Below are 22,930 nucleotides of genomic sequence, written 5' to 3' on the forward strand. Positions count from 1 at the left end.
AGTAACCTTTTAGACATAGTTACAAATCAGCACAACATTTTAGAAAAACATGTCACTTTTTTTTTTTGGTAAATGGATAGAGACTTGTAAAATATCTAAGAATATGATGCAATGGAAAGAACACTGGATTTGAAGTCAAGAGGGCCTGAGTTTTAATTTAGGACTCTACCTGCGTGACTATGGGTAAGTCACTCTCTGGGCCTAGATTTCCTTGTCTGCAAAATGAGGAAGATCAGACTAACTATAGGCTTTTTGATCCCTTCCAGCACCATGATCCTATACAATATTTCTAATTCAACATTTCATTATATGCTCAAAGAAAAATCTGATTTGGAAAGGATCTCTGGGGTCATCTAATCTAACTTCCCACCCAATGCAAGAATTTCCCCCCCAACCTCCCAGACAATTCCAGTTACTGAGCCACTAATTGCAGATTTCAAACACAAAGAATTCTTTAATTAGGTAGCCTAGTTCACTCTTAAACATTATTTTGTTTATGTTGAATTAAAAATCTCCCTCCCTGTGGATTCATCAATAGAGGATCCTAGAGGCAGAGATGAAAGTGACTTCTATCCATTGATCTCTTCCTGGAACATCACAGTCTATGCCTTCAGTCTTGTTGAATGTCTCTATAACCTCCAATAGCTCAGCCTGCTCAGCAACTACACCTTCAAGTTCAAGGGTCTGTCAAGGTTTTTGGCTCAGGCTACTCGAGGCCTCTCTGACTTGTGACTACTCCTCCTTTGAGATAGGACCAAAACAAAAAAACAAAAACAAAAACAAGAAAAAGGGGCAGCTAAGTAGCGCAGTGGATAGAGCACCGGCCCTGGATTCAGGAGGACCTGAGTTCAAATCTGACCTCAGACACATGACACTTACTAGGTGTGTGACCCTGGGCAAGTCACTTAACCCTCATTGCCCTGCAGAAAACAAAAAAACAAAAACAAAAATGAGATAGGATCAGCTTGATTAGCTTATAAGAACAATAATGATTATGGCTGACATTAGTTGATGTTTATCCTTAGTTCTCAAAGGACACCAATAACAACAGGATGGTCATGTCTTGACTTGGAAGTGAATTGAGTTTAAGTGAGGCAGAGCTGTGCAAAGTCATCAGCCAACTCTCTCCTCCAGGGTCATCAGAGTCCAGTGGCAAGACATAGGTCAGGATGACTGGAGATGACCCTACAACTGACATTTACATAGGACTTTAAAGTTTATAAAGCATTATATTGATAGCCATCTGTAGTGTTAATATAGGTGGAGATTGCCCCAGGCAAATATCTTATTACAGGAATCCTGTCCCACTCTGGGGACAAATCGGACAGCAGGGATCCCAACAACCAAGGGGTGAAAAAAACCAAAAAACAAAACAAAACAGATACCTCTCTATCCTGAACAAATAACAGTATTTTCCATCAGACATTCCTGTCTTACAGGACACTTTCATTCTTGCTCAGGTAGCCCTGGTCTCTTTAAGAGAGGGAAAGGCCAACTCTTTCCCCTAAAATTTATAGTCATAGAGAATATCCAGGGCACTGAGAAATTAAATGACTTGCCTTGGTCACACAGCTAGTTTGTGTCAGAGGCCAGACTTAATTCCAGGTCATCCTCACCCTAAGTAAGTATTTTATTCATTATACACACACACATGGGTATGTGTGTGCATGTATGTATGTATGCATATGTGTTTGGTATATGCATATCATACAAATATGTACACATGCATATATAAACTTTTAACAAAATTATGAAAGAATTATTTACTTCTGTATTATCTTTTGATTCCTTTTTTCCTCTGTGTATTTTTCAGATTTTATTGTTGCCATATTTATGTAATCATAGTTAAAATGTATGTTGTTTTGATTCTGCTGTGTTGGCTCCCAGCGTCTTTGTATGAACATGTCTTCCATGTTTCTTTGTATTCATCATATTCGTCTTTTTTATGACAATATTTCAGTCTCCAATTGTGTGCTGTGAGAATCATAGTGCTACCAACCTGCTGAGAAAAATATTGCAGGTAAGCTCTGCCATGAAAAGAAAGCATGTGACTTAGCATCCAAAAGTGACCTTTTCTGGGGTTTCAAAGGTCAGATTGGCATCAGGAAGTGATGTCTGCTGCCAGTGGGTCCTGTCAATCAGTGTTACCAGCCAATTGGCTTGGAGCTGTGCGTGTGTGTGGATGGCCCTGTTTCCTGTTTCACAGAAGGCTTCTGGGAGAAGCCACAGAGGAGTGAGGTCTTTTTGGTTCCGAACTGCGACTTGGCGGGTGGTTGGAGGCTGGCTCTTAGAGATAGCTAGACGAAGGCTTTTTTACCTCTCTCTCTCTCTCTCTCTCTCTCTCTCTCTCTCTCTCTCTCTCTGTCCACTAACCCCTAATATACTTTAATAAATACTTAATGCCCAGAGATTGGAGCTATACGTTTCTAATTTAAGGCAACCACTCATTAGATTTTAGACATCCTGATGAGTGGTCGCCTTAAATTAGAAAACATATAGAACGAATCTCTGGGCATTAAGTATTTATTAAAGTATATTAGGGGTTAGTGGACAGAGAGAGAGAGAGAGAGGTAAAACAGCCTTCGTCTAGCTATCTCTAACAGCCAGCCTCAAACCTCCCGCCAAGTGGCAGTCCGGAACCGAAAAGACCTCACTCCTCTGTGGCTTCTCCCAGAAGCCTCTTGTGAAACAGGAAACAGGGCCATACACACACACACACACACACACACACACACACACACACACAGCTCCAAGCTAATTGGCTGGTAACACTGATTGACAGGACCCACTGGCGGCAGACATCACTTCCTGATGCCAATCTGACCTTCAAAACCCCAGAAAAGGTTACTTCCGGATGCTGAGTCACATGCTTTCTTTTCATGGCAGAGCTTGCCTGCAATATCTTTCTAAGTAGGTTGGTAGCGCTCTGATCCTCACATTACCACAATTTATTCAGCCATTCCCGAATCATTGTACATACAAGTTATTTCTAACATTTTTTACCTATTAGAAATAAGGCAGTAATGAACATTTTTGTACAGATAGGTGTTTTTTTTCTTTTTAATAACATTTCCAGGTCCTAGTCCTACCAGCACCAGGCCAAAGGGTTTGATCACTTTTGTGTATACTATCAGATTGTTTTCTGAAAAGACTTTTGGCAAATAACGCACAGCTCCACAAAAAAAAAAAAAGAGCACAATAGAGTGAACTTCTCAATGTATTTTATCATTATTAGAAATCATATTTCTCTTTCCTCAGTTTTTTTAGGTTTCTGTTAGTGATGTACAAAAATACTGAGAAAATGAGATAGCTTTGAAAGTTACATATTGAATTTATTATATAGTAAAAAAAACAAAGTAGACATCTTAGAAAAGTATAGTTTCATGTCCACTCTTCATTCTTTTTCTTCTATGTATATGAAAATCCTCATTTGGTTTGGTGTTCATTAAATTCAGAATAAAAACAAGAAAAAGACTGACAATTTACATCATGCTATCTTATTAAAGGCATCAATCAAGTGATCAATCCACAAAGTTGTTTTGATTCACGTCTTTCATATTAGTGTTTTTTTTAATTTCAAATGCTTGTTGATGGTTTGCAATTCTTTTGAAAACTATTTGTATCTTGTATCCATTTATCTATTAGGGAAATGGCTCTTCATTTTCTATATTTGTTTCAGTTCCCTATGTATCTTGCTTAATATACTTTAAGCTATTTGTTGCAAAAAAAATTTCCCTCCTACTTGATAATTTCTCTTATTCTCATAGCATTGATTCTATTAGTTAAAAAAAAAAAAAAAGCTTTTTGAGCTGTAGGTATGGAGATGAGATAGTTGCCTTCTTCAACCTATTCCTCTGTATGGGTATCACAACCACTCACTCCTGTTGCAGTTGGTCTCTCTTGTCCTCTAACCTCCTTTTCTTTCCTCTTCCTCCTCTGCTAATGAATAAGGTTGGGACCTCCATTTCCTCCAACAATAAATAATAGTAGGACATTGAGAACCTAAGCTATAATTTTCTTGCTGGCCAATTTCTCATCCTAGTTACCAACTCTCCAAAACCATAAATAGGCTCATTCTTTCCAGTTCCAAGTAATCTCTATAGACCAACAGTACCCCAACCTCCTGCTGACCACAGTGTTTATTCAGCAAAATGTCTAAGAAGATACAATGTTTGTACTACTCTGTTTTTGTTTGTTTTGTTTTTTGGCGGGGCAATTGGGGTTAAGTGACTTGCCCAGGGTCACACAGCTAGTAAGTGTCAAGTGTCTGAGGCCGGATTTGAACTCAGGTACTCCTGAATCCAGGGCCAGTGCTTTATCTACTGCGCCACCTAGCTTGCCCCGTACTACTCTGAACTTATGTGTTTACCTCTATTTTTCCTGTAATTATTCTTAAAAATCAGTAGCTGAGCTTATTCCCCTGTGATCAAAGTTCTGGCCTTCTTACAAAGTCTCTATTATCTGTGGTGATATGTTTTGATCTGCCTTGTACAACTGCATTGGTGGAGCTGAGTCAAAATTCAAATACCAAAAAACTATCTTCCATCTCCCATCCACCTCCACCAACCTTACTCTTAAATTGCCTAATGTTTCTGGAAGACAAAACAGAATTGTGCTGACTGGGCCTACTACAGATTTATGCTACCTAACTTCAACTATTTGCTCAGTACTGCTCAGCAATCTTTTTATTCATTTATTTTTAACTTTCTATAACACTGCCCAGGAAAGATGTTCCAAATCCCTTCTTCTTTCCTCAAGCCTCTAACTCCAGGTTCTTTCCCTTAACCCTCAGCAGATAAGCAGGTCCTACCTGACTGACAAAACTGAGGCCAAGGCACAAGCTCTCTTATTTGTCCTCTATATGTTTCTCAATGTACTCTTCTATCTCCTTCTTCCCTCTGGTTTTACAAGAAGAGATGGTTCTTCTGTTTTCCAAAGTTCACCCCTCTACCAGATTTTATTGTTTCTGCTTGGCTTCCTTGATCCAACAATCAGCTCCATTCTCTAATCAATCTTCACTATTTTACAAGTTCCACCTAGGTCACTACCGCCCTCTTTACTGGTTGCTAGCATTTAATCCATAGCTCATAAAGCTACATTTTCACTTAACCTCCCCCACCAAGCCAGACGAAAGCATACAACATCAGAGTAAAACCAAAAAAAAACATTTTAAACAGACTTCAAGGAATTAAAAGCATTCCTACCACCCATTTCCCAAGGCTCACACTTGCCATGCCTTCAGATGGTAGAATAGTGCACAGCCACAAATATTTAGCCAGGTGGTCTTGAACAAGCTATTCCAATCTCTCTGGGTTTCAGTTTCTTATCTATTAAATGAGAAGGTTGAACTAGCTAACCTTTAGGGTTCTTTCTAGACAGGGAGTATGCTGATAAATATTTCACAACCAGATTGAGGGGAAAGGGGAATACTGAGGAGATTACCCACATCACACTTTTGAGTTTAATCTGCATTATTAAAGTCTTCCCATCACTTTCTTAAATCTAAACAATCAATAAAACAATATATCAAGCCTTAATTTATAGTGATTACTGATTTCTGAGGTATAAATGCTCATACTGAAATTTTTTTTTTTTTTAGTGAGGCAATTGGGGTTAAGTGACTTGCCCAGGGTCACACAGCTAGTAAGTATTAAGTGTCTGAGGCCGGATTTGAACTCAGGTACTCCTGAATCCAGGGCTGGTGCTTTACCACTGCACCATCTAGCTGCCCCCATACTGAAATTTTAATAGTTGGCTTTTGCAAGCTGGTTTGATCTTCTTCCAGCAACCAGCTCTAAATCTATGACTCCTCCCCACCCCACCCCCAAAAGATCTAACAAGTAATTGAAAGGTTAAGTGATTTGGCAGTCTAGAAAATTTCCCCCAGAGAATGCAAGGAGACCTGCAAAGCCCCAACTTTTTCCCATAGAGTGTTGGTCAGACTTTGGGGTGAACAAGAAGACAATATCAATGAAGAGTAAGGGAAGCACGCTTCAAGAAAGACCCACCCAACTTTGCAAAGGGACTCAGAGCTAGATGCTTTGTAGGAAAGAAGGCACAGATTGAGATTTGGATGAAAAAGAAATTGCATATTGTTTCCCTTCTAAGGGTCAGGAAATCCCAAAAGGCTGCCCCCAGATACCACTTCTTTCCTGTCTGATACTCAGGATAATTGTCTATGGCTATACTGTATGCCAATTGGTGAATGTTCATAACATATGCTTCTAACTGTACTTGTAAATCTGCTATGATTTACAAAGACTTGATTTTATTTTCCTGCTGGAGGTGGGGAAGAATGGGGGGAGGATTGGAGTTTGTATGTCTAGCCAGACACACAACCTCAGATCTGCTCGGCTGGCTCAGTCCATAAACATGCTTAGGTTTTCTCTATTTTTAAACAAAAACCAAAAAATTTCTCTTGATCCTGCTCCCCTCCCCCAACCATGCCTCCTCAAGCTACCATCCCATCTTGTGATTTAATTCTCCATCCCCAATCTCACTTTACCCTGCCCTATATCCATGCTTTTCTACTATAGCCTATGCCCAGACTCTCCTATGCAGATCTCTGCTTGTAAAAATCCTTATCTTTCTCTAAGGTCCAGCTTAGGTGCCACCTTCTACATGAAGTAACCCTTCCTTTATCTTCAGGCAAATGACCTCTCTCTCTCTCTCTCTCTCTCTCTCTCTCTCTCTCTCTCTCTCTCTCTCTCTCTCTCTCTCTCTCTTCTTCCTCCTCCACCTCCTCCTCCTTCCTCTGTCTCTTTAAACTTCCCATAGCACATTGTTAGGGCTTCTCTTCACTTAACTCATTTTCCCTTTTTCCTTGTTACTTGTATATTTCTTTCTCCTATTAGATTATAAAATCATTGAAATAGGACCTACATTCTACTTTTTAATCCTCAGTGTCCAGAGTAGTACCTTACACATAGTTTAACAAATGTTTTACCTAATTATTTAATTTATAGTCCCTCTAAGATTTTATTGTGTCCTATTCTATTAAAGGACAACTAGGTGGTATAACTGATAGAGCACTGGGCTTGAAGTCAGGAAGATCCAAGTTCAAACTGACCTTAGACACTTACTAGCTATGTGACCCTGGGCAAGTCACTTACCCCTGTTTCCCTCTGTTTCCTCATCTGTAAAATGAGTTGTAGAAAAAAATGGCAAATCACTTTAGTATCTTGCCAAGAAACCAAATGGAGTCATGAAGAGTCAGATACGAATGAAATGACTCAACAACAACAAATTCCATCAAATCATGCACTTCGTCATAAATAATGCATTTGCTAATTTAGAAGCTTTGGATGGACTGTATCTAAGTTGAAAGTATATGTAATGATGAAAAAGTTGGTGGGATCAGGAAAGAACATTAGGACCAATTTAGAAAAGATAATATTAAGTTGGCTAGTAGATTTCAGGATCCCATAAATTCAATGAGATCTTCATTTCTCAAAGTGATTTCTGATTGACTAAGTCATTCCAATTCAACCAAAAATGTTCTCTTTCCTTGTGTTTGCAGCCTGATTGGTTTATGGCAAAGCAATGGGTCATTCTGTATGTGTCAAGACATCTTTGTCCAGACACAGAATGACCCAAGAAGTCACAGGACACTTCCTGTACAGAATGAGTTGCCTTTCCCATGACCAGAAATCCTATAATTTATATTGAACAGTTATTTAAGCTGAAGAGTTGCTCTCAGTCTACAAAGTGCTTACTTAACATACCTTTCAGATTTGTCACTTTTCCATGTTTAAGTAACCCCTTTATTAGGTCCCAGGGAGACTAGCAATCCCTCTACTTAAGTAAAAAGCCACTGGATGATAATAATAATTTATAAATATATACAGTATATTTATTTATATAGTATTTTAAGGTTTACAATCACACAGGAAACCTGTGAGGTAAGTAGTACAAGCATTATCACCCCCATTTTACAATCCAACCCAATAAACATTTATTAAGCATCTATGATGTGCTGGGCACTGTGCTAAGTACTAAGGATATAATTAATAAAAAGAAAGACAGTCCCTGCCCTCAACAAGCTGACAATCCTAAGGGGGAAATAACCCACAAAAGGAGACAGGAAAGTGGGAGAAGGGGGGGACACAAAGGGCTACCTGATTTGGGGGTATCTTGTTCCAAGTAATTCCATTATGCCGAGCAGCAAATGCAAAGTGAAGGATTTTACAGATGCAGAAAAGAAATTGTAGAGAGGCTAAGTGACTTGCCCTGGGCCACACAGCTAGTCGATGTTAGAGCACTTCAAGTCCATTCTTTCCACTCTGTCAAACTAAAAATCTTTCAATAGAGACAGATTAATGGCTAATTCTAGATCAAGTGCCCACCAGATCCAAATAAGATAAAATCCAAACAGAGGCTCACGGTTTTCCTTCAATCAGTCCTGATCCAACAGGAACAATCAAGGGCACTCGGTTAATCCAAACAATGTTAAGTATTGTTTGCATTCGCTGTTTAACTGCACTGGACCCAGTCTGAAAATTATAAAAGTCATTTGGGATCCGTGAGTGATTTCATCCCTTTTGAAAGCAGTGACAAAGGTTAGGCAATGATTATCCTACACTTGGAAATTGTCACCAGCACAGCCCACGGCCACAGCCCAGACAATGGAGAGCCCTTACTGCACAGGAAATAGACTAGAGGAAGAAGGCTGTCATGTGAATCAGACCTGCTCTGCTCGGCCCCAAAGGGCAAAACTAGACACAAGAGGTGGAAGAGGGACTCCATAAACACAGCCTGGGCCCTTCCTACCCTTCCAGTCTTCTTATACTTAACTCCCCTCCACACGTTCCACAATCCAGCTACACTGACCTATTTTCTGCTCCTCCTACACAACACTCCATGCATGACCCATCTCCATGCCTTTGTACTGGCTGTTCTCCATTCCTGGAATGCTCTCCCTCCTCATGTCTTCCTCACTGGCTTCCTTGGCCTTCACCAAAACTCAAGTCCCTCCTTCTCCAAGAGGTCTTTCCCATTCTCCTCCTTTGGCCTCCACCTCCATTCTAGTGCCTTTCACCTAATATTCCCTTACATTCACACTGTACATATCTTGTATATAAAAAGTTATTTGCGGGGTGGCTAGGTGGCGCAGTGGATAAAGCACCGGCCCTGGATTCAGGAGTACCTGAGTTTAAATCCGGCCTCAGACACTTGACACTTACTGGCTATGTGACCCTGAGCAAGTCACTTAACCCCCCTTAGCCCCGCAAAAAAAAAAAAAAAAAAGTTATTTGCATGTTGTCCTCCCCACTGGAATATGAGCTCTTTAAGAACAGGGACCTTGTTCTTGTCTTATTTTCTATCCTCGGCATTTGATATAGTATCTGACACAAAGTAAATGTTTAATAAATGCTCATTGACATACTAGCAGCAGCTAAGTGGCAAAGGGGCTGCTAGGTGGCACAATAGTTAGAGCACTGGGCTTGGAATCAGGAAGACTCTTTTTCCTGAGTTCAAATCTGGTCTCAGACACTTATTAGCTGTGTGACCCTGGGCAAATCACTTCACCCTCTTTGCCTCAGTTTCCTCATCTGTAAAATGAGCTGGAGAAGAAAACAGCAAACCGAGTGGTTTGCATCTCTGCCAAATAAACCCCAAATGGGGTCATGAAGAGTCAGACACAACTGAACAACAACAAATATTGACCTACTTACTGAATGACAATTAGACCTTACCAAAAATATACCAGAAAGGTGAGATTCTTAAGAAAGTACCACTTATTAGGTATGTTGTAGAAGGGATTCTTGGTTGGTTAAGGGTTGAACTAGCTGGAATCTGTAGTTCTTTCCCTTTCTGAGATTTGGTAATTCTATGAAGACTAATCATTCATCAATAATTCTTTGGTTCTTTGGTAAAGCTATGACTTCATCTGATGGGAGGACTCCCTCCAACAGTGCAGATCAACAATGATATATTTTGTTTCCATGCAGATTGACAGCAAATCTCTGTAATCAAAACCTATGATTCTGTTCAATTCAATGGCAGTGCAGGGACATATCCAAAATCTACTTCCTCTCTCAAACTACAGGAATACATGCAAGCCTATTATTTTCCCTCTTAATCCCATTTTATGTTTAAAACAAGATGATAAAGTCCAAAAGTGCCAACAAATGAACAGAATCATATCATTTCAAATCTTTCCAAATTGTTTTTTCTCCAATCTTTTCCATTCTTTCAATAGTTTACCCTAACCTAACATCTCAAATAATGGTTTTCCTCCTTGGGTCAGGAAGGACACTTTCCCTTAAAACTTCTCCCTTCTAGGGGCAGCTAGGTGGCGCAGTGGATAAAGCACCAGCCCTGGATTCAGGAGTACCTGAGTTCAAATCCGGCCTCAGACACTTGATACTTACTAGCTGTTTGACCTTGGACAAGTCACTTAACCCTCATTGGCCCGCAAAAACAAAACAAAACAAACAAACAAAAAACTTCTCCCTTCTAGGGCAGCTAGGTGGCGCAGTGGATAAAGCACTGGCCCTGGATTCGGGAGGGCCTGAGTTCAAATTAATTTTTCCAATATGTAGAGAAGGAAAAGGTGAACGTATAAATGCACATGTTTATTATTATTGGAGTGTCATCTGTTACCTACTCATAAGAATGATAATTAGTTCATCTGTCTTTACCCCCAAAAACTTTTCTCTCTTCCAAACTTCCCTATTACTGTTGAGGGCACCACCATCTTCCTACCCCCTCTGGCTTGCAATCTAGGTGACATCCTTGACTCTTCATTATCTCACTCCCAATATCCAATCTTCTAGTAGATTTTCCAATTCACCTTGGATATGCCCCCCTTCTCTCCTCTGATACTGCCCCACCCTGGTTCAGGCCCTAATCAACTCACACCTGGACTACTGCAATAAAAATAATGGTTGGGTGGGGCAGCTAGGTGGCACAGTGGATGGAGCACTGGCCCTGGATTCAGGAGTACATGAGTTCTCAAATCCAGCCTCAGACGTTTGAAACTTACTAGCTGTGTGACCCTAGACAAGTCACTTAACCACCATTGCCCTGCAAAAAAAAAAAAAAAATGGTTGGCCTGCCTACCGCAAATCTATCCCCCCTCCAGTCCATCCTCCATTCAGCCACTAAAATGATTTTCATAAAGCGCAGATCTGACCATGTCATCCCCATACTCAGAAAACTCTAGTGGCTCCTTGTCACCTCCAGGATCAAATATAAAATCCTCTAGCATTTAAATCCTTAAATCCCTATTTCTTACCACCTTTGCAGTTGTCTTATACCTTAAATTCCACCCATCCCTCCCCCTCACCCCCCCCACATACTCTTTAATCCAGCGACACTGGCTTCTTGGCTGTACCACAAAAAATTCACTCCATTTCTCAGCTCTGACCATTTCCCTAACTGTATCCCCCACCTTCCAATGCCTAGAATACATCTCCATCTACTGGCTTCCCTGGCTTCTTCAAATCCCAGCTGAACTCTCACCTTCTACAGGAAGTCTTTCCCAATCCCCCTTAATTCTAGTGCCTTCCCTCTGTTGGTCATTTCCTAATTATGCTATATGTGTGTGTGTGTGTGTGTATCTTGTTTGTTTGAACATAGCCTTCCCCTATTATATTGTGAACTCCTTGAGGGCAAGGACTGTCATTTGCCTTTCTTGTATTCCCACAGTTTAGCACAGTGCCCAGCACATAATTGATGCTTAATAAATGCTTATTGACTGACTGACATTAACCAGTAGGAATGATGAAACCAAGATCCTATGGACATACACAATTCTTCAGTTTCCAAGATGGTCCTTAAAACAAGCATGAAGAAAAAGTAGCCTTTCCAAATTATTTTGTTGAGTCATTTTAATCGTGTTCAAGTCTCCATAACCCCATTTGGAGTTTTCTTGGCAAAAATACTGAAGTGGTTTTCTGTTTCCTTCTTATATTACAGATGAGGAATTGAGGCAAATAAAGTTAAATGACTTGCCCAGGGCAACACAGTTTTAAGTGTCTGGAGCTGGATTTGAACTCAGGTCCTCCAGACTCCATGGCTATTGCTCTATCTACTTTACTACCTAGCTGTCATTTACAAATTATTCTGATGCTGAAATCAAAAGTATTATGTTCATTGAAAGAGCTTAAAATTATAGGAAGACAGTCTGGTGCGATAGAAAGAGTGTTGTACTTGGAGTCACCAGACCTGAATTGGAGTCCATGTTGTGCACTTTCTGCTTATGTGATCTTGGGAAAATCCCTTAATTTCTTTGGGCCTCAGTTTCCTGATCTGTAACATGAGAGAGACCAGATGACCTTTTTAAGGTCCCTTTCAGCACTAGATATATGGCCCTCTCCATCCTGTGGGATGTCACAGAGGTCAGAAGTTCCTACTTTTTCTTCTGGAATATGGAAAGGTATGTTGACCATCCAGTGACTCTTGTCACTTGGGAATTGTGAGGTGAGCATGCATCAGATACTATCTGTCAAGGGAGGGATAGCTGCATTATTCAGTAGACCACAAGAGCTCTCATGTGCAACAGAGAAGTGTGATGGCTATTATCATGGCTGAGGCAAGTTGTTCCTTGGCATGTATGCATTAAGGTCTTCCAACTAACCAAAGGCAGAGAAAAAATATTCATGGCAGGGATATTAAGGACCTTTGGCTTCATCTCACAGCCAGGTTGACTGCCTTTGCCAGCAGTTTCCTTGCCATGGCTATCCAGTATCACCTTCTAGTACAATGCCGGGGTCAGTTATCCAGGTAAAGCTCACCCTCTCACCTCATTCATGGTATACGGCCCTGAGAGTCACAATCATGAGGCAATCCATGAAAAATGCCGCTTTGGAAATGCGTGGAAGTCAGAAAGATTAAGAAAAATACAAAGAGCATGTAACACAAGATCAGGGAAATATAGTACACAACAGCCATTATTTGGTAATCATGACAGTCAAAACCATCAACATTGAGAATTATTGAATACTCTGTAGAATCATAATAGCTTTTAAACAGTCCTTTAATGTTCACAAAGCCCTTTCCTTACAACACCTGCTCGGATGGGTGGTGTGTTATTATTTCTGCTTTACGAATTACAAGACTAACACTCAGATGGGTGAGGTGACTTGCCCATATTGACACTGCTAGTGTCAGAAATATGATTCAAACCTGTCTGGTCATTACAAGTTGATCAAGGGACCACTCATTGAAGCAGTTTAGATTAGAGCACTCTTCTTGAGTTTGAAACTTGTGCAAAATCTTCACATAAATCCTCCATGGAAAGTCTATCCAACAGGATATAGGTCTACCCCTAAGCCTTTCAACATTTTGTGGGTAGCAGTGCTGTTTGTTATAACATCTTTTTTTTTTAGTGAGGCAACTGGGGTTAAGTGACTTGCCCAGGGTCACACAGCTAGTAAGTGTTAAGTGTCTGAGTCTGGATTTGAACTCAGGTACTCCTGACTCCAAGGGCCAGTGGTCTATCCACTGTGCCACCTAGCTGCCCCTGTTATAACATCTTTTGATCATACCTTTCCTAAATAATATCCCTTATTACAATTCTTACACATGGCTCACATCCAGTAATATTCCACAGTCTACTTATACTCCTGCTCATATGTATTTTTCCATTGCCCTTTGATTCACATGCAATTTTAATTCTTTTGAGATTGTGGTATATTCTATGGTTGGTGCCTACACAACAACATTAGGAGGTGAGGAAGTAATGAATTTGAGGCAATATATTCTTCTTTGGCTATAGTACTACCTTCCATAAGACTATAGGGATTATAGTATATCAGTGTTAATTGTCCAGCCAGGAAATTAGCCAACTAAATTACCTGAAATACCTGAATTTCCCACCAGGTGGTGCCCTATTTGAACTACCAGATCGATCTTCATCAAGTACTCTCTGGGCATATGCAAGGAAATAGCTACTTTCTAAAGCTACCATGTCCCCACTAACCACTAGTCAGCATTCAGCCTATAAAAACCCATACTCCCCCTCAATATGGTGACTACTACCAGGGCCTAATTTAATATAGGGCAGAGGTTCTTAACCTGGAGTCCATGAAATTGGGTTTTTTAAAAAATAATTTAACAATTATATTTCAATAAAATTGATTTCCTTTGTAATCTTATATAATTTAATTTATGCTCTTAAAAACATTATTCTGAGAAGGGGTCCATAGGCTAACTCTCAATCACTCTCTCTCTCTCTCTCTCTCTCTCTCTCTCTCTCACACACACACACACACACACACACACACACACACATACACATGCATTCATGCACACATATACTAATATTAATCTAGGGAATAAAATGGAATATTGCCCCAAATATTAAAAGGTGAAATCTGATCATATATTATTGAGCCTCTAGCCCATAAAATATATTTCTCAAGTAATTTGCTAATATATTCATACATTCATAGATTCATAGATTTAGTTATATTTAGACTACTGTAATATAGCCCCTGGTCACCAAGGGGGCTTATGGGAAGTATAGTTTTTCCTAGCTGGAAGTTGAGACTGAAGGATCTCTTTAAGCCAGAGCCATATGGGACAGGATCTTTTGAACTCTGAGGAGAAAGATAGCAACTCTGGGGCTGTGGACCTACACCGGCAGTGAGACAATTGCAAATGAAGGGCACTGCTTCCTTGAGCTAAATATGATCATGAGCAGATTGAGCCTTCTCTGGCTCGCTGACCCACTTAAGGAGACAGAATTTTGCTGTTTTCCTAACTTTGCCTGCCTTACCACTACCCCCCTGCTTCCTGTAAATACTTAAACCTTTTTTATTTCCCCCCCAAAATTTTGATAGGTTTTAGTCTCCACATAAAAGTAAGATGCTTTTTTTATGGCATTTTGAGCAAGTATTTGTTATAAAGGAGAAGACCACAGAAGGGCATAAGGAAAAAGGGAGCCCTTAAGACCAGTTGTCCTAAGGCATAACAGTGAGCCTATATTAAGCTCTCTCTCTCTCTCTCTCTCTCTCTCTCTCTCTCTCTCTCTCTCTCTCTCTCTCTCTCTCTCTCTCTCGGCACATAGAGAGAGTTTCATTATGGTCTTAAAGTTTATTGTTCATAGAAAAAGTTGAAAAGGAAACCAGACTAAACACCTTCATATGGAGACAATCACCACCAACTGTGCCTCTCCTTGCTCCCTATTGTAGTTCCCTTCTCCAATATAAAGAGTAGACATACAGGGGAGAGCCCAGTAGCCTACAATGATAGAAGTGTTTTAACACATACCTCCCACTCCCCCATTTCATATTCAAGGCTCAAAGAAAAGTGTGGATGATGAATTGTTTTGTGTTTTAGGAGCACGTCATAGGAGTTGTTACAGCTGCAATCCTCCCTGGCTCTGTGCCAGCCCATCTTTGGTTCATCATATGCCCTTCATTTGGAAGAATCTCCACATTATGACAGCTTCCCAGCAATCACTTTATTGCTCATGGAGCCCTAGCTTCTATCTCTGCTTCTGGTACCACCATTTTTAGAAAGGTTCCAGTTCAAGAGGAGGGAAGGGACAAGCAAAAAAGAGATAACATGCAATGTATGGATAACATCATTTTGTACCATGCATGACTTCTGTCCCTGTCAAAATAAAGCAAAGGCTCATCATGACCCCCAGTTATTAGAGAAGATTAATCCCCTCTAGTAACAGCAGCATCAGAACTGCTCTGCCAACATCTTTCTCCATGAATCATCTCCTCAGGCCCAAGGAAAATAATTCAGAAAAATGACACAGATCGCAGAGGTACCAGATTACATGGGCACCAGGGGCAGAGACTGAGTGAAAGCACAGAGACAGAAGATGTAAGGTTATCTCAGGGGAACAGTTAGTAAGCCAATGTGGCTAGACCATATAAAGGGGCGGGGGGAGATGTGAAATAATAAATCTGGAAGGGAGACAGGATTGTAAAAGACTTTTCAAAGCTTCTTAAGTTGTGGGTGATGACCCCATGTGGGGTCACGTAACTGAATGTGGGGGTCAAGAAAAATTTGGCGACAGTAAAAGGTTACATATAGCTATTTTATATACCTATAAACCAAGGGTGACATAAAAATCTCTTGGGCAAAAAAGGGGTCACAAGTGGAAAAAGTTTAAGTAGCCCTGTTTTAAATAGTTTTTAATCCAAGAAGAAATAGATAACCAATAATGAATTTTGAGCAAGGAAATATCCCTGCATTGTAGTTTAATAAAAAAGAATGTTTGATTTAACATCAGACTATACCTGAGTGTGAGTTCTTCCTCCAATATTTAGTAACTGCACAGCCAAATACAAGAAATCACTTATCCTCCTAGAAGATCAGTTTTCTCATCTGTAAAATGGGAATAATATAGGTATAATATAGCATGCTATGATGTAGTATGGTGTAATAAAGTATAGTATATGGAATAATATAACAGAATTGCTAACCCTATAATGGGCAGCTCGGTATTGCAATGGATAGAATGTGGGACTTGGAGTCAGAAAGAAAACCTCAAATGGGGTCATGGAGAGTTAGACACAACTGAAAATAGACTGAACAACAACCTTATAATACCTACTTCACAGTGCTGTTGCAAGAAACAAATGAGATTAATGTATTTAACCACTTGACAAGGATACCCTTGATATACATGTCAATCAAAGATTTTAATAAATGAAAAAAGTATTGTCATATGCATAGATAGTTGCTTATATCTTCTTGATTGCATTTTTTAAAAATAAAACTAAGAAAGATTTTTCCCAATGTTTTGGTATCTTCTTCTCTTTGAGATGTGTCTTGAAAAATCACTCCTTGGGGCAGCTAGGTGATACAGTAGATAGAGCACTGGCCCTGGAGTTAGGAGGACCTGAGATCAAATCCAGCCTCAGACACTTACTAGCTGTGTGACCCTAGGCAAGTCACTTAACCCTGGTTGCTCCCCCCCTCAAAAAAAAAGCACACACACACACATACATGCAAAAAAGAAAGATCTCTCCTTCAGTGTTTCCCAAATTGTGTCATCCCCCATGCAAATTTCTTCTTTATTCAGCTGTTCCTTACAATTTCATAATCTTAAATTACATTTCTATTCCTTTTGAAAGACTATTTTTCCCTCCATTGCTTTTTCCTTTTTTAGACTTTCCTTTTTCTGTCATTTTTGGGAGATAATAGTGCTTCTAATCTGTGGCCATTCTATTCCAAAATGAGTAGATTTCAGAGTACAAATGAATTTATTCTCTGAAGTACTATTGTTATTGATTGCCATGTCTCTCCACTGAGCAAAAATATCTTTTTCTGGCTGAGGTGACCTCTGGGTTCTCTTTCCTACCTAAAGAGTTTCCCAATGCTTCTCTAAGAAATAAAGAAGTATTATAGTCAATGTCTACACTTTTACTTTTTTCTTTTTTCCACCTCAGTAGCTTATTTGAACAGGTCAAGTTGGACTTCTTATAAGTACATATAGCATTTTTCATCTTTATCTTTTCTAATCTGGCATTGATTTTCACCTTTACTAATTAAGGATTGCTCTTACTACACAGAAATAGCTGATTCTGAAGTTACCGTATAACCAATCACTTAACATCTCTTAAGATTTTATCTTTTCATTATTTTGTGATGCTGTTCAGTACTCACAATGTCCAGCACCTTCTAACTCTATTTTTGAATAAAATATTCATAATATAAAAAGTAAGTACTCCGAGTAGTCTAGAAACTTTTTTATACTCTTTAATTTCTTAGACAGCATATTTTTCAACATTTCTTGTCATCTTTCCCTATACCCACCTAAGTCACTAGGTAGAGAGGTATAAGTTGACTGAGTTCAGAATTTCTCTACTTCTTTGTCTCCTGAAACAGATGTTAGTATGTATATATATATATATATACACACACACATACACACGGTCTATATATATATACATATGTATATGTATGTATATGTATATGTGTGTATGTATATATGTGTGTGTATGTATATATGTGTTGTGTATATCTGTATATATATACATGTACACATACATATGTTGGTTGCAATTATATTCTTGATGGTCTAATTTTTAATGCTCATTGTGAACACCTTAAGGCATGATAATCAAGTGCTCCATGAAATAGTGTTTCTTATTACTGTTTTATGAAACTAAGTCAGAGTTGGAAACAGGGACATGCTAGAGTCAATTCATACTAGCTTGCAAATATGAGTTTGTTAAATTTTCAGCATGAGCATTTACATCTTGGAAATAGACAAACACTAAAATCAGGGCTTGATTTGTTATTTTATTGATTAGACTTTAAAAAGTGATGGAGATGGTGCAGTGGATAGAGCACCAGCCTTGGAGTCAGGAAGACCTGAGTTCAAATCCAGCCTCAGACATTTAACACTTACTAGCTGTGTGACCCTGGGCAAGTCACTTAACCCCAATTGCCTCACCAAAAAAAAAAGTGATGGAGAAATGTTAATAATGTAGATTAAACTTAAAAGTGTGTCATATGATTTTTGGAAACCTGGTTGTTAAATATTTACCATCAGACTGGTAGTTGTAAGGAAACTCCTTCAATTTCTCTATTTGTGACTATAGGGAGACTATATTGAGACTCTACCTTGTCACTACCCTCTGCCACTCTGATTGGAGGGTGGGGGAGAAAAGAAAGTTCTACTCAAACATCTCATTTCTTACATGGATGAATTTTGGGATTCTCACCCAACTTTTCTGCCATACCCACCATTAGGTACTTTTCCCCTACCTCCAAGTTTTGCAATTCCTTTTGTATTTTGTCTACCCCACTTTTAAATTGTAAGTTCCTTGAGGGTAGGGACTGTCTCCTTATAGGTTTGGGGGTTTTTTTTCCATGAAACAAATATGAATACAGAATAGTCCTAAGTCCTGTTGGGTCCTCTTGTACTTCTGAAGTGATGGAGCCAGAGGGTCCTAAGACTGACACAGTTATTAGACACTTCAATAGACATTAATTTGCCTGTTGGTAACTCTAACTGGGACGCTGGATGGTACAGCATGCTGGATTTGGAGTCAGATGATGGTTTCAAATCCCAGCTCAGCCACTTGTGTGTGACCTTAGGCCAGTCATTTAGAAAGGTCTGCTCACAGTCAAACAATAAACATTTATTAACTCCCTTCTATGTGCCAAGCCTGTGCTAAGTGCTGGGGATATAACTATGGAAAGATCAAATCCAATATCTTTTGTTAGAGTAAAATAGGCAAAAACAAATTGCAAGAAAACCTTCCAGCTCATAAGTATTTCCCCATGAATTCCAACAGTTAAAAATTCATTTAGATTAACTAAGTCCTCTTTGAAAGTGTAGCTGGTCAGCTAAAGACCACTCAGGAAGGAGGAATATTGATTTGGGCTGAGAGGGAAAAAAACATTGTAGAATAAGGAAGATAGACCTGGGTGGGATGAGAGAATTTGTATAGCCAGAGAGTACCATGGGTATCTGGAAGGGGGTGGGGAGGTAAGAAGGAAGGAGGAAAAAATGGGAAAGGAGGGGGAAGAAAAAAGAGTCAAAAAAGGGCTTAGGAAAGGATCATGAAGACTAAAAAATGAGTTTTGCCTCTTTTACAATTTTGCCCCAGGCGCTGGTAGTGAGTGAATATCTGTCTGAAAATTGTTGCTGCTGCCTGTTAATAATGCCTAAATTGGGGTCCTGGCCTAATTTAGGGAGCTGAAAACCTCAGCTTTCACCAAGTCAGCCCATTCTCTTCAATCAAGTTCATTCACTTCAGTCCATTTAACTCAGCACAGCATTTGTGTATCCTCCACTGAGAAGAGGAAAAAGACAAGAAAGGGAAGGAGCCAGAGATGTGTACACCCACTCCTCACTCCCTCATTCTCCTTTTTCCTTGGTCTGAGATAGTGCAGTATTGAAAAGATCCACCACCCAACCCACCATTAACTCCATACCCTTCTCATACTCAGGGTCTATTGCCAATTCTAGGAGTACTTTGATATTTATCTTGCAATCTGTTTCTATTCTGCTACCAGATGTGACGCAAGCGTAGCAAAGCTCTCCGGAGACATTAATGTCATCAGGCACGAGTATCAGAAAGTTGAGAAAGACATTCAAACACTCAAATCTGTTCTGGAAGCTTTCTCCAAGACCGTGGATGTGAAGGTGAGCAGCAAGAAATGGAGTGAAGGCTTTTCACTTACATATTCCTGCTATAGTCCCCTCATCAAAATGTCAGCTTGGACAAGAAGCTTCCCATTCAGCCCAGAGGGTACATGACTGGATGCCACCTTGATAGATACTTTAATGCTCCTACCAAACCTGCCACAACTTGTGGAACCAAAGAGTGCAATAAAAGTATTATTGAATGGCAGGTCTTTAGAGATTAGAAATCCAGCTCATGTGTGAGTTCTTATGTGAGCTTTACATAGACTATATATTGATAACACATTATGGATCATAAACTTTTTCAAGCTGGAAGAACCCTCAAATAACATCTATCTATTCCAAGGGTTCTTAATCTGGGGCTTCAGAAAAAACCCAAATCCAAATCTGGGCTTCCAGTATATACAAGCACAAACATACATACATACATACATACATACATACATACATATATATATATATATATAAACACATATATATAATTTGATAACTGCATTCAATATAATTGGTCTCTTTTATGTAGTCCTATATATTTCATAGGACTTTCAGACTTGGAAAGAGGCCAATGACCAAAAAAAAAAAAGGTTAAGAATTCCCAATTTAGTTTAAACTTCCCATTTGACAACTGAAAAAAATAAGGCCCAGGGAGGTTAAGAGATTTGGCCACAGGGGGCAGCTAGGTGGCGCAGGGGTTAAAGCACCGGCCCTGGATTCAGGAGTACCTGAGTTCAAATCCGGCCTCAGACACTTGACACTTACTAGCTGTGTGACCATGGGCAAGTCACTTAACCCCCATTGCCTAAAAAAAAAAAAAAAAAAAAAAAAAAAAGAGATTTGGCCACAAACAGAAAGTTAAGCGGTTGGGTCAAAACTGTAAACCAGGTCTTGATTAATTCAATATCAATCAACAAGAATTTATTTAGTGTCAGGCACTGTTAGGGGTATACAAGGACAGAAATGAAACAGTCCCTGCCTACAAGGAGCATGCATTCTGCCAGAGAGAGAATATATACATTTTATAAGCATTTACAAAATAAATAACAGAGGCGATTTTTGGCAGGGACAGCAATACACTTCCCACAGCTGCCTTAGCAAGTAGGACTGAATGATATTTCAGAGGCACAGCTGTTCCCAGCTTGTCCTGGTATCCCAAGCGGGGGCCAGAGCTCTGGTGTGAGGAGTAAGATGGAGCTTCTCTGGGCCTAGTTCTTTTCATAGAAAAATGAAACTGTTGGACTCCAGAATCTCTCAGGTTCTTTCCATCAGGGAATCCTTTGATTCTATAAGAGAAATGCAACCTTGAAGCAGTCATGTCATGCTGAATCCTAAAGGAGGGTAGATATAAGTGTAATCTGATGATCCAATGACCTGCTTCCTTAACTCTCTTCTCTCCTTCCTGCACTCAAAGTCTCAGCTATTGTTTCTTCTTCATGGCGAAAGATCTGGCCCAAAATGCTAAAAGCTGAGCATAAAGCATGGAACCTTGGCCTACCTGATAGTAAAGCCAAGTCTTTGGCATCCAAGAGCTCTCTTACTACCAAGATAAATATGCTGCCTTTATAAACTAAGGAAATTTCCCAAAATCCAAATCAGATAGGGTAATTTCCCCACTGAAAGTGATCTTGCTGTTGTTCAGTCATGTCTGGCCTATTTGGGGTTTTTCTTGGCAAAGATACTGGAGTAGTTTGCCATTTTCTTCTCCAGCTCATTTTTAGAGATGAGGAAACTGAGGCAAATGGGGTTAAGTGATTTACTGAAGATCACACAGCTATTAAGTGTCTGAAGTCAAATTTGAACTCAGGTCTTCCTGACTCCAGGCCTGGAGCTCTATCACTGCACCACCTAACTTCCCAAGTTCATCATTTTAAGACCCAGAGAAGTGAGTATGCTCACCTTTGAGGATCTTGGACCACGCCTTTCCAAAGGTAGAAGAAACAATAACTGTGGATGCAAAGAAGAACATTTTTTAAATTATAACTTACTAAATGCACATTTTGTTCAGTCCCAAGAACAATGGTTCTGTGTTATACATGTGTTTATTGTGTAATTTCATATGTTCCAGTAAAGGCTCAAAGCCTCCAGAGGATAGTAAATAACACAGGCCAGGGAGGGTGGGGGAGCAATATTCCCAAACCTTGTCCATGGCCCATGAGGACATCCTCCGAATTCTGTCTCTCTCCCACTGACTCTGCCCCTTTCCACACCAGCTCCATTAACTTTGTGCCTTCCATGATTATTCTTATGCCTCTATTAGAATAAGAGTCCTACCTACAATGGAGAACTGTGCTCTACCTTTGGAAGTCACCAGGTAGAAAAATATCAAAAAGAATATTACAGTCGAATCAGAATGAAGTATCCCATAATATCCTTTCCCTGAGGCAAACTCTGGAACTATGGCTGGAGTCAAGCCCATCTGAAAAAGCATTTTTAAAGGCAAATGCCTTAAATCCAATCCCTGCCCCTCTAGGAATAATGAATAAGTCCTAATGGGTTGGCTCACCCTGGCATTCCCCTTGTATTCCTTTCAATAGGTAATGCAGCTATTAGGAAGGATAGACACTTATGGTGTGGAGCAAACCTCCAACTTAAAGGCGGTCCAGGGGGATAATAACCATGAATTGAGTCTTCTGAATTTCAGGTAAGTGAATGGAAGATTTTTAATTATGTTAAATGAATTCTGAAGAATTTTGCTTATCAAAGACATTGGCATACAGCAACAAAGCAGTTTTAAGAATCTGAATCCAGCCAAGAAACAGAGACTCTCTGAAGCAAAATGCACTCAAGCAAACCCTCAGCGGTACTGACAAGTGAGGAAGAAATATGGATGTTAAAATGATGTCATCCTGTTTATGTTCCTAA

At 39.7% G+C, this 22,930-nt stretch overlaps 1 protein-coding gene across 1 annotated transcript in view; it reads left to right on the top strand.

Moving 5' to 3' along the window:
- Positions 1-22,930, top strand: part of FAM81B (family with sequence similarity 81 member B) — a 77,608-nt gene that overhangs the window by 26,634 nt on the left and 28,044 nt on the right. The window contains exons 4-5 of the mRNA XM_043977961.1: positions 19,942-20,071; positions 22,603-22,709. Of these exons, the coding sequence (XP_043833896.1) occupies positions 19,942-20,071; positions 22,603-22,709 (237 nt within the window). The remainder of the gene's footprint in view (positions 1-19,941; positions 20,072-22,602; positions 22,710-22,930) is intronic.

The sequence above is a fragment of the Dromiciops gliroides genome, chromosome 1, assembly GCF_019393635.1.
Source record: "Dromiciops gliroides isolate mDroGli1 chromosome 1, mDroGli1.pri, whole genome shotgun sequence".
Classification (NCBI taxonomy): Eukaryota; Metazoa; Chordata; class Mammalia; order Microbiotheria; family Microbiotheriidae; genus Dromiciops; species Dromiciops gliroides.